The 12,426-nt window shown below is 35.4% G+C and overlaps 1 protein-coding gene across 3 annotated transcripts in view; it reads right to left on the reverse strand.

Moving 5' to 3' along the window:
- ASCC3 (activating signal cointegrator 1 complex subunit 3) overlaps positions 1-12,426 on the reverse strand; it is a 375,365-nt gene that overhangs the window by 77,757 nt on the left and 285,182 nt on the right. For all 3 annotated transcript variants that reach the window (XM_003824353.6, XM_034962598.3, XM_063605419.1), the window contains 2 exons: positions 6,530-6,641; positions 6,216-6,350 (listed from right to left, as the gene is read on the reverse strand). In XM_003824353.6, coding sequence (XP_003824401.4) covers positions 6,216-6,350; positions 6,530-6,641 — 247 coding nt within the window. The remainder of the gene's footprint in view (positions 1-6,215; positions 6,351-6,529; positions 6,642-12,426) is intronic.

Below are 12,426 nucleotides of genomic sequence, written 5' to 3' on the forward strand. Positions count from 1 at the left end.
CGGTGGTGATATCCCCTTTATCATTTTTTATTGCATCTATTTGATTCTTCTCTCTTTTCTTCTTTATTAGTCTTGCTAGTGGTCTGTCAATTTTGTTGATCCTTTCCAAAAACCAGCTCCTGAATGCATTAATTTTTTGAAGGGTTTTTTGTGTCTGTATTTCCTTCAGTTCTGCTCTGATTTTAGTTATTTCTTGCCTTCTGCTAGCTTTTGAATGTGATTGCTCTTGCTTTTCTAGTTCTTGTAATTGTGATGTTAGGGTGTCAATTTTGGATCTTTCTTGCTTTCTCTTATGGGCATTTAGTGCTATAAATTTCCCTCTACACACTGCTTTGAATGTGTCCCAGAGATTCTGGTATGTTGTTTCTTTGTTCTCGTTGGTTTCAAAGAACATCTTTATTTCTGCCTTCATTTCGTTATGTACCCAGTGGTCATTCAGGAGCAGGTTGTTCAGTTTTCATGTAGTTGAGCGGTTTTCAGTGAGTTTCTGAATCCTGAGTCCTAGTTTGATTGCACTGTGGTCTGAGAGATAGTGTGTTATAATTTCTGTTCTTTTACATTTGCTGAGGAGAGCTCTACTTCCAACTATGTGGTCAATTTTGGAATAGGTGTGGTGTGGTGCTGAAAAAAATATATATTCTGTTGATTTGGGGTGGAGAGTTCTGTAGATGTCTATTAGGTCTGCTTGGTGCAGAGCTGAGTTCAATTCCTGGGTATCCTTGTTAACTTTCTGTCTCGTTGATCTGTCTAATGTTGACAGTGGGGTGTTAAAGTCTCCCATTATTAATGTGTGGGAGTCTAAGTCTCTTTGTAGGTCACTCAGGACTTGCCTTATGAATCTGGGTGCTCCTGTATTGGGTGCATATATATTTAGGATAGTTAGCTCTTCTTGTTGAATTGATCCCTTTACCATTATGTAATGGCCTTCTTTGTGTCTTTTGATCTTTGTTGGTTTAAAGTCTGTTTTATCAGAGACTAGGATTGCAACCCCTGCCTTTTTTTGTTTTCCATTTGCTTGGTAGACTTCCTCCATCCTTTTATTTTGAGCCTATGTGTGTCTATGCACGTGAGATGGGTTTCCAGAACACAGCACGCTGATGGGTCTTGACTCTATCCAATTTGCCAGTCTGTGTCTTTTAATTGGAGCATTTAGTCCATTTACATTTAAAGTTAATATTGTTATGTGTGAATTTGATCCTGTCATTATGATGTTAGCTGGTTATTTTGCTCATTAGTTGATGCAGTTTCTTCCTAGTCTCGATGGTCTTTAGATTTTGGCATGATTTTGCAGCGGCTGGTACCGGTTTTTCCTTTCCATGTTTAGTGCTTCCTTCAGGAGCTCTTGTAGGGCAGGGCTGGTGGTGACAAAATCTCTCAGCATTTGCTTGTCTGTAAAGTATTTTATTTCTCCTTCAGTTATGAAGCTTAGTTTGGCTGGATATGAAATTCTGGGTTGAAAATTCTTTTAAGAATGTTGAATATTGGCCCCCACTCTCTTCTAGCTTGTAGAGTTTCTGCCGAGAGATCCGCTGTTAGTCTGATGGGCTTCCCTTTGTGGGTACCCCGACCTTTCTCTCTGGCTGCCCTTAACATTTTTTCCTTCATTTCAACTTTGGTGAATCTGACAATTATGTGTCTTGGAGTTGCTCTTCTTGAGGAGTATCTTTTTGGTGTTCTCTGTATTTCCTGAATCTGAATGTTGGCCTGCCTTGCTAGATTGGGGAAGTTCTCCTGGATAATATCCTGCAGAGTGTTTTCCAACTTGGTTCCATTCTCCCCATCATTTTCAGGTACACCAATCAGACGCAGATTTGGTCTTTTCACATAGTCCCATATTTCTTGGAGGCTTTGTTTGTTTCTTCTTATTCTTTTTTCTCTAAACTTCCCTTCTCGCTTCATTTCATTCATTTCATCTTCCACCGCTGATACCTTTTCTTCCAGTTGATCACATCGGCTCCTGAGGCTTCTGCATTCTTCACGTAGTTCTCGAGCCTTGGCTTTCAGCTCCATCAGCTCCTTTAAGCACTTCTCTGTATTGGTTATTCTAGTTATACATTCTTCTAAATTTTTTTCAAAGTTTTCAACTTCTTTGCCTTTGGTTTGAATGTCCTCCCATAGCTCAGAGTAATTTGATCGTCTAAAGCATTCTTCTCTCAGCTCGTCAAAGTCATTCTCCATCCAGCTTTGTTCTGTTGCTGGTGAGGAACTGTGTTCCTTTGGAGGAGGAGAGGTGCTCTGCTTTTTAGAGTTTCCAGTTTTTCTGCTCTGTTTTTTCCCCATCTTTGTGGTTTTATCTACTTTTGGTCTTTGATGATGGTGATGTACAGATAGGTTTTTGGTATGGATGTCCTTTCTGTTTGTTAGTTTTCCTTCTAACAGACAGGACCCTCAGCTGCAGGTCTGTTGGAGTTTGCTAGAGGTCCACTCCAGACCCTGTTTGCCTGGGTATCAGCAGCGGTGTTTGCAGAACAGCAGTTTTTCGTGAACCGCGAATGCTGCTGTCTGATCTTTCTTCTGGAAGTTTTGTCTCAGAGGAGTACTCGGCCATGTGAGGTGTCAGTCTGCTCCTACTGGGGGGTGCCTCCCAGTTAGGCTGCTCGGGGGTCAGGGGTCAGGGACCCACTTGAGGAGGCAGTCTGCCCGTTCTCAGATCTCCAGCTGCGTGCTGGGAGAACCACTGCTCTCTTCAAAGCTGTCAGACAGGGACATTTAAGTCTGCAGACGTTACTGCTATCTTTTTGTTTGTCTGTGCCCTGCCCCCAGAGGTGGGGCCTACAGAGGCAGGCAGGCCTCCTTGAGCTGTGGTGGGCTCCACCCAGTTCGAGCTTCCCAGCTGCTTTGTTTACCTAAGCAAGCCTGGGCAATGGCGGGTGACCCTCCCCCAGCCTTGCTGCCCCCTTGCAGTTTGACCTCAGACTGCTGTGCTAGCAATCAGCGAGACTCTGTGGGCGTAGGACCCTCCGAGCCACGTGCGGGATATAATCTCCTGATGGGCCATTTTTTAAGCTCGTTGGAAAAGTGCAGTATTCGGGTGGGAGTGACCCGATTTTCCAGGTGCCGTCTGTCACCCCTTTCTTTGACTAGGAAAGAGAACTCCCTGACTCCTTGTGCTTCCTGAGTAAGGCAATGCCTCGCCCTGCTTTGGCTCACGCACGGTGCGCTGCACCCACTGACCTGCACCCACTGTCTGGCACTCCCTGGTGAGATGAACCCGGTACCTCAGATGGAAATGCAGAAATCACCCGTCTTCTGTGTCACTCACGCTGGGAGCTGTAGACCTGAGCTGTTCCTATTCAGCCATCTTGGCTCCTCCCCCTACACCAGATCCTAAAAATCTTAATGAACCTTATTTCTATACGTTATTAATACCCCCAAATCCTGAAAACCAAAAGACAAATGTAATGGATAGCTTAAGAAATAAGAAAACTTTATTCACTAATAAAATTTAAGGAAATATTATGGTAAGTTCAAAGTAATACTCAAAAAATAGAAGTTTTTCAGTTGTAATGTTATCAGAAATACTAAAAATTTAAAAACTAAAGTTTAAAAATGACTTTAGAGACATCAATGAATGTATCTCAGTAAAAGGAAGCATTAACAATGAATGTTATATGGGTGAATTGTACAAAAACATAATATGACTTTCTTAAGTATTATAATAACAAAAGCAATGATAATGGAAACAGATCTTTGAAACACTAATGTTATCCCCACAGCTTTCCTCATCTTCTTATGCTGTTATCATCCTGCACCCTACAGCTTCTGTCTGACTACACTTTCTCCTTAGTTTAAAACCACAATGAGATTAATATGCATTTTTGGAGGCGAGAGTAGGGAGGATACTGAGTTCTTTGAGTCATTTGGTAGTCTTTTCATGGTAAAAAAAAAAAAGTCATTTAAAGAAACTTAAGAAGAAGAAGGATTTCTGGAAATTACACCACAATCATACAATCTTGCTGTATTATTTAGCATTTTGCTGGTAGCTACACATAGTGTTCAATAGTGAACAAAGAATAATTCCTAGGCAAGAAATTAAGAAAACAGTGTGATACCTACGTATCTCCTTGTCAATGTGAGTCCCATGGTTCTTCATTCAGAATGAACCCTCATTGAGATAATACAGACTGAGACAATATCTAGCGCAAGCTGAAAGTTCCTTGGACTAAACACCATGGGAGAAGAAGATATTCTTGCTGTGGAAATTTTTATGGGGTAGACCAAACCATATCTATATAAATATTCCGTTATACAGCTTTCCTTACACATATTTTCAGATGGTTCCATTTATTTAGTTATTAACTGGAGAACTGACTTTATTTTAACAAAAATATACCGGCATAACTGGTTTTATATAGTGTAATGCCAGAAAGAAACATGCTGCTGACAGGATGGGAACAGACCTTTTGTGATCAATACTTTTTCAAAGAGAAGACTAAAACAAACGTTTAATTCCCCTGGGATTTTAAGGTTTTTTTTGGCTTTTTTAGTGGAGTAAACAGGGGTACAGAATGTAGTAGGCATATGATTTTCACAAACTTCCTTTACAGCATGTATCTAGTTTTAAATTACTTTGTATCTCCCACCTCAGTGCTTTCCACCTAATTGTGTGCATGTGTGCATATGTGTATGACTTGAGAGGCAGTATAGTAGGATGGTTTCAGGGCCCATACTCTGGTGCTAGACTGCAAACCACTCACTTTGGACAAGATGGTTAATCTTTAAAATAGGAATAATGATGGGATGTTATTAATATCAAATAAGTGGTTGTTGTGAGGATTAAATTAGTTTATTAATTTGAAGTTCTTAATGTCTAGCTCAAAAAACTGCTCAAAGGTGTTAGCTGTTATCATACATGTTTCCAAGGCAGAAAAGTATGGTTAAATGTGAGATTAGATAAATATGAAAGAAGTTATATTCTTAAATCTAACAGATACTAATTTAAGAGGCATGCCCAAATTAACCATTATTTTGCTGCCTGTGCCAACAGTCTCTTCCCCAGAGAAATCCTACTTTTATGAATCTTTGGCTAGGAGCTGATATAAATCTCATTCTTAAGGATCTAAAAAATTCTTTATATTTTGTACTCTTCTATCAGAAATAAATTTTTAATTTCTTAAAAAATATTTTTTGGTAGCTGCCTTATATACTTTAGTCCTCTATTCTTTTCTACAGAGCAAAGAATAGAAAACTGATTATTACAGGATCTACCTATCCTTCCATCTGTTAATCAATTCATTAATAAATATTTTCAAACTCACTAAAATGTACATGGCACTATGCTGGGCACAAAATTTACAAACTAGTTTCTTGTAGGGGAAAAAACTGAGAAATTGAAAAACTGTGAATGGGATATTGAAGCTTATTGAGAATTATAAAGCAATAGGAGAGGAAGGAAAAAAGTTACTAAGTGAACTACCATAGAGTCAATGAATTTATAAGAGAAGGACTTTAAAGACAGAATGGTCCAATTGTTCTTAACTTTTCTAAAAAGCACCAACACATCTGAAGGACAAGATAACAGTAAGAATATATGAATATCCTAACTAATGTGTTAACAAAGTTTTGTGGTAAATTATTACACTTAAAATCAACAAAGGGAAAAAAAGCCAGAAGGGGACATTATGTAGAAGGAAAGGTGGACAAGATGCTTCTAATATTAATTTCTTAGCTATTTGGCAAAAAAAGGAAAAATGAACACAGTATAGTTTTTTACCATGTGATATATCTGTGGTCATTTTTTTGGTAAGGGTGTTTGTGGGGATGGGGGATAAACAGCTGCCCTGACATTAATTCTAAGAACTTAATTGTGTGGATGCTTATGAAAGAAACTTCAGTAGCATCACAGATAAGTATTCAACAGGAACTATCCAAAAAAGTAATACGAAAAGCTTTCAATCATAATTCAAAGAGGCTATTATATTTAAGGATAGGGTGATGACTTGCCTTGCTCAGGACAGTCCAGTTTACATCCACTATCCTGGCTTAAATATTAATAGGACCTCATTCCACACTCAGAAGGATCCAAGTTTGGATCATAAATTACGTGGTCACCTTATCTATGGGTATCTTAGTCTAGATGTGTTGCTTTGTAGTGACCTTGTTTGACAGAGGAAAGGGCTTTACAAATGGTTTCTGTTAAATTTCAAGACAAACTAGGTGGCAAAACTTTAAGCCCTAAATTAAAAGAGAAGATATGAAATATATGAAAAACTCACACTTAGAATTGAAAGCAGTTCTTCAGTACTGCATTCAGGCTTCAAGCGGTCCTTGAACATTTTAACTGTTTGATGCTTCAAATAGTAATAGGAGGCAATTCGGCCATAAGTTAGAGGTTCAATGCTGCGATTATCCTATTTCAAAAGAATAACAAATGAAGAGTACGATGAAAGTACATATCTTTATAAAATTAATAATTCAGACAGGTGCTTTTGAAACAATTTTTAAAAAATTTTTGATAGTATTAAAAGCAAAAGACCTGTCAAAAAGCTGGGCAATCTTTTCAATTAGAATGCATATGACTAAGTCGTACCTCTCCAATTTCAATACAGTAGGAAAGTTCCAATTCAATCAGGGACTTCTCAATCAGATGGGACAGAAACTTGTTCACAGAATCATGGCTCACATCACCCAAATTGTAGTAGCTAGAAAACAAGCAAGGTTATTATTATTTGTTTCAAGACATTTTCTACTAAAACTATCACCTCAGTTTCACAGAATATATATAAATATAATCCCCTTTTATTATCAAACCTATCCTCAGTAACATCACAAAACTCACAGAAATATTAATCTTGGGTGGTAGATGAGTTCTTTTAGGCAATTTAGTCAATTATTGTTCCCCTAGTGCTTAGAGAATAAATGTCATCCTAATGACTAGAAGGGACATCATCATCAGGGTAAAAATAAAGCATTCTAACCAAGCCTTAATACAGGAAAAATACATAAGTCCAGCTCTGTATATTTTCCAAGCAAAAAGCCTAAAGACATACATTTCACCTGAATGTGCATCCCTGCAACACTGAGAAGTTCTTGGCAAAACCCCATGGCCTCTAGGGATCTGTGCCTGGAAACAGATCCGAAGAGCAAGGGACTACACCCATAATCTTGGCAGTTCCCTAATTCCTACTAGGTGAACCCTATATCCTAGTCAGCATGGGTAATTTATATGCCCTACCTCCCTTTTCCCCATCCACATCAAAGAATGGCAGTGGAAAGTGGTCTTAGAGAACAGGTTCTCATCCCTAAGACCCCATCATGATGGTTTTACATCTGTACAGGACTAGGAAGGGAATATTCATAGTCTGGGAAAAGGGTACTAACAATTTCAAATGGGAGAGGACTAAAGAAAGCCACAACTTGAGAGCAATAGAGAACACTATCTAGATGACAATTTTTGTGATATTTTTCATTCTTCAAAGGAAGAGACTGGGGTCAGTAAATTATAAAAAAATTATTTAAAAATACACAAAGCAGGACTAATAATGTCAGGACATATTTTCATTAGAAAGAAAAGTTAGTGCAAATGGCTAGGTACACCCAAATATGAGAGGCCCCATTACATAAAAATTATTATAGTAAGAGACTATTGCTTCCATTAAAAAGGAAATTACTTTAATTTTGATCTATTGAAAAGTTATTGCTTTTTCTAGAAAAGCTCTTGGCATGTACCTAAATAAAGCAATATTAATCAATTAAGAGATAAATAAGTACTGAACCTAGTGCTGTCATTAATTTAAACAAAATGTTCAAATTTATGTCTAAGCATATATGGAAGTGAAAAACCAAAATTATTAACCATTAGAAAATATTCCTTTTCTTTTGGAAAATGACTAAGGAGGAGTAGTTAGAATAATGTCTTCTGCTTTAGAGGTGAAAATAAAAATTCTGGACATTCAAGCCATATAAAAGATACAAATATCCAAAGTCATTCAAAATTTTTAAAATATTTTTTCTCTTTCATTGTTTTCCAAGAAATGAAATTCATCAGTCAAACTTTCTACAATATAAGTGCTTACTTTGTATTTCACATTCTTTTGGCTTACTAAGCCTATACATTTTCCAATACTATTTTTAGCTGTCAGGACTAATACATAGCTGATAAAAGTTATTTCTAAATTCAAAACACTAGTCAAAATGTGCCCAGGATACTAAGTAGTAGGATTTGTAGAGTAAGAATCAAACTATTCTTTTTTTAAACCAAATCTGTCTGCCTTGATCTTGGAACAAACAATTCTTTATGCAACTGACATTACAGAAAGAAGATATTTTGAAAATATTACTGTGAAATACAAAAAAATTAAAATACTATTTTTATCTATACATTTACTAGGTCGTTTGAAAACTAATGGATCCTGTTACGGATTACCATCAGCCGTTGTCCTATATATAACTGGGATGTCAACTTTACCATTTTTATGCTTTAATGAATAAATTTGGTACACTTACAAATAATATTTAAAACTATCAATGAAAAAAACTTTCCTTGAAAAAATTACAGGTTCTTTTAAATATTTATCTTATTTTATTTACTGTATTTGCTTTATTTTGTTTACTGTATTTACAAGGTATATTTCAATGGATTAATATCCCTTCTAAAGTCTGTTTATTTAAGCCTACTGGGACTTTTTAAAGACAAATCTGTGGTTTTCATCCAGATAAAATATAGTCAGGGTAAATATATCTTAAACATTTAAAGTAAGTCACCAAAAAAAAAAACCAACCTAAATGATGTTTCTGAGATTACAATAAATTATATGATGACACCACTAAAATATTATTCATAATCTAACTTGCTAAAAGTTCACATTTCTTCATGCAGAAAACATAAATGTTTCACTGTTATTTTTTCTTAACACAGTTTTTTTTTCTAAATGTGGTCACCAACATTCTTATTGACTTGCATAACAGAAGAAATACAAAATTCAATTCAAGTAAATTGAACTTCACTGATCTTTACCAAATACTATTCTTGGTCAATATTTGGACTGAGATTCTGAAGTCATTTAAAATATTTTCAAATCCTTATAAAAGTAAGATATTGCTACATCTTAATTAGATATACAATTTGTGAGACACTATAAAATAATTTAAATGTAAATGAAGTTTTTTAGGTTGCATAAAATTTTGGGAGTTAATATATTTTGAATTTTTCTGTGAATAAGGAATAGAGTACAGATTTATATGCTCTCGATTAGTAGCATAATACAGCCTTTACTTCTATGAGGTGAACTTTTTTTAGTTACTGTGCATCTTCTAGCCTGAACAATTATACACATTTAGCTTAAAACATTACATATCATTAATTTTAATAATCACTTTACTAACTTGAAAAAGCATGCAACAGCTAAGTAAAAAGGTCTGTTTTCATGTTGCACTCTCCACAGTACAAAATTTGTAATTTACTGGTTATTTAAACACAAACATTTCACAACTGTTTAATTATGGGTAAAGGATAAAACGTAGTTTTATGTTCACTGCATTGAATCATCAAGTCATTATCTTCTCTTTGCCATAAACAGACAGCCTACCTTTTTGTCAGCATGCTATTTCATTTATTTCACAGAGAAACCCAGTTTCACAATAATTGACTTGTCAGAAGCTCTAATTTATGAGACTGAGCTCTGTAAGACTTCTCTATATTGGACTCAACCTGCACACAAGCAGGGTTGAATATTTACAATGCTGTTAACAGGTGCTGAGTTGTTTAATGATTCTAATAGCCAGAAGCGTACTGAGAAAGCCAGCGGGATCACAATTACAGGCTGTTTGAACACAACAATTACTAGTCCCCTGAGAGGTGTGAAAGTCAAAGGCAGTTTGATACTGACAGCATCTAGCACATGGGCTACACAAGCTAACTTCTATTAGCAGTCCATTGGGAAAAAGTCATATCAAACCTCTCCCTATCATAAAAATTTACAAAGTTCGTAAAATTTAAAGAATCAAAAACTAAAAAGTTTTTCAAAAATTATCTTTAAAAGATCTTATCAAAGGACAAACAAGAATACTACATATGAAATCTCAAGTTACTTTTTCAAATCTTAATACTGATGAAATTTCACCAGTTGAGAATGAAAGAGGTTTTATATTAATGTAAAACATAGATAAAGTTACACCAAACGGTTTGGATTTAATGTGAATAGTGGCAGCCATTTCCTGTTTGGTTTATGTAAACCTGTCCAGATATCTTGCTGGGAAATTTTTCATCAGTATTGAAATGCTGCTGCTATAACTGTCAGTAGTGGGAAGTCATTTGTTACAGCACCATGTTTTTTTATGTTCAGATTATGCAGCAATAATAATGACACAAATAGCGAAAGTGGTTGCAGGAACAGCTGAAACTACCACATTTTTGCCTCAGATATATTTAAAAGCTTTCTCAGGGGAAAACAGAGTAAAACTGAACATACAAATTGAATCCAGAACTCAATTTGGAATATATTATATTTTATGAAAGCACCAGTACATGTGTTTATATTCATTTGCACAAGTTAATGTGTGTGTGTATGTTATATATATATATATGTGTTTACATATCTAAACATAATTATCTTTATATGCATATATACATAATATACACACACACACACAAGAATATAAATAGACATATAGTGACCAACTCAGGAACAGTGGTTGAAATCTTTGTCAACACAAGTTTTACTTTTGGTGTGCTGTGGTGAGGACTTCATAGTAGTATGATTAGCTGAAGGGAGCTGGAATATGAGGTTATATTTCTTTACCTATATATAACTATATTATAAAAATGGTCTTTCTTTTCTATTGTTAAGTAAACCTCAGTCTCTTTGTTATACACACATGCAGATGAACAAGTATGCATACATATTCTTCCTTCCCAAGGAAAGTCAAATCTCAATTCATGGTACTAGATGATAAGGATTATTAAGGAAAAATTAAAACTATACATAATGTAAGTGTTTCATTAGAGACAATTACTTTAGCATTTTAAAAAATTTTATCAGATCTAAAAATAAGTGGGAAAAATTTACCAGTTTCCTGTGGCTTGGTTTGCTTCCAGCTTTTGGGAAAAGTGATTTTAACACAGACAATAATAAAAAGATACAAGCAAGGGCCAATCACAAGAATGTGGAGAAAGGGGAATCCTTGTACATGGTTGCTGAGAATGTACATTATTAGCACAGCCTCTTTGGAAAACAGTATGGATAGTTCCTAAAAATCTAAAAATAGATCTAGCATATGATCCAGCAATCCCAGTTCTGGGTATATACCCAAAGGAAATGAAATCAGTATGTTGAAGAGACGTCTGCACTCCTATGTTCACTGCAGCATTATTCACAATAGCCAAGATATGGAAACAATATAAGTGCTCATCAATGGATATTCAAATGGATTTGAAAAATATGGTGTATATATACACAATGGAATATTTAAAAAAGAAGGAAATTCTATATTAGCAACAACATGGATAAATCTAGAGGGGGAGGAATCTAGAGGGCATTATGCCATTGAAATAAGGTAGGTAGTATGGAAAGACAAATACTGTATGATCTCACTTATATGTGGAACCTAAAAAAGTCAAACGCATAGAAGTAGAGGGTAGGATGTCAGTTATCAGAGGCCATGAGGGTTGGGAAAGCCATGCAAGCAAAGGGGGAATTGGTCAAAGGGCATAAAGTTTCGGTTAGACAGAAGGAATAAGTTCTGGTGATGCACTGCACAGCATGGTAACTATCGTTAATAATAATGTATTGTGTATTTTAAAATTACTAAAAAGAGTAGATGTTCTTGCTACAAAGAAATGATAAGCATGTGAAGTGATTGATATGTTAATTAGCCTGATTTGTTCATTTCACAATGTACAAGTTTTGAAACAGTACATTGTACACCATAATATAATTATCAGTTAAAATTTTTTAAAAGAAAATTTATGTTCACACAAAATCTCACAAATATTTATAGCAGTATTATTTTAAAAAAGAGTCAATTAAAAAAGAAGGTGGCAGAGCTTGACTATAGCTAAGTAAAATATATAAATTGTCAAAATTTACTTAGGCACATTTTTCCATTTTTATCTAGATGTGAAGGTTTATATATTAAAACTGACAGTTTGTTTTTTGGGGGGCATCAAATAAAAAGGGTCATTTGAGTGAGTATGGCAGAGTTTCCATAAAGAACCCATTGTTCAGCATAGCACTGAAAAGAGAAGTGGACAGGGAATGTGGACCTGACAATGAGCACAGTGATGGAGAATGGGATGGAATCCTAGTGTTGCCTCTGTCACTTGGGAGCTGTGCTATTGGGAGCAAGTTGCTTATTCTCCCTGTGCTTCCTTTATTTATAAAATGGGGATCATAACAGTACTAAATGAGTTAAGCTCCTGAAACAGCATTTCAAATATAGTAGACACCCAATAAATATTATCAATGCAGATTTTTGTTCACAACTTTA

The sequence above is a fragment of the Pan paniscus genome, chromosome 5 (assembly GCF_029289425.2).
Source record: "Pan paniscus chromosome 5, NHGRI_mPanPan1-v2.0_pri, whole genome shotgun sequence".
In the NCBI taxonomy this organism is placed as follows: domain Eukaryota; kingdom Metazoa; phylum Chordata; class Mammalia; order Primates; family Hominidae; genus Pan; species Pan paniscus.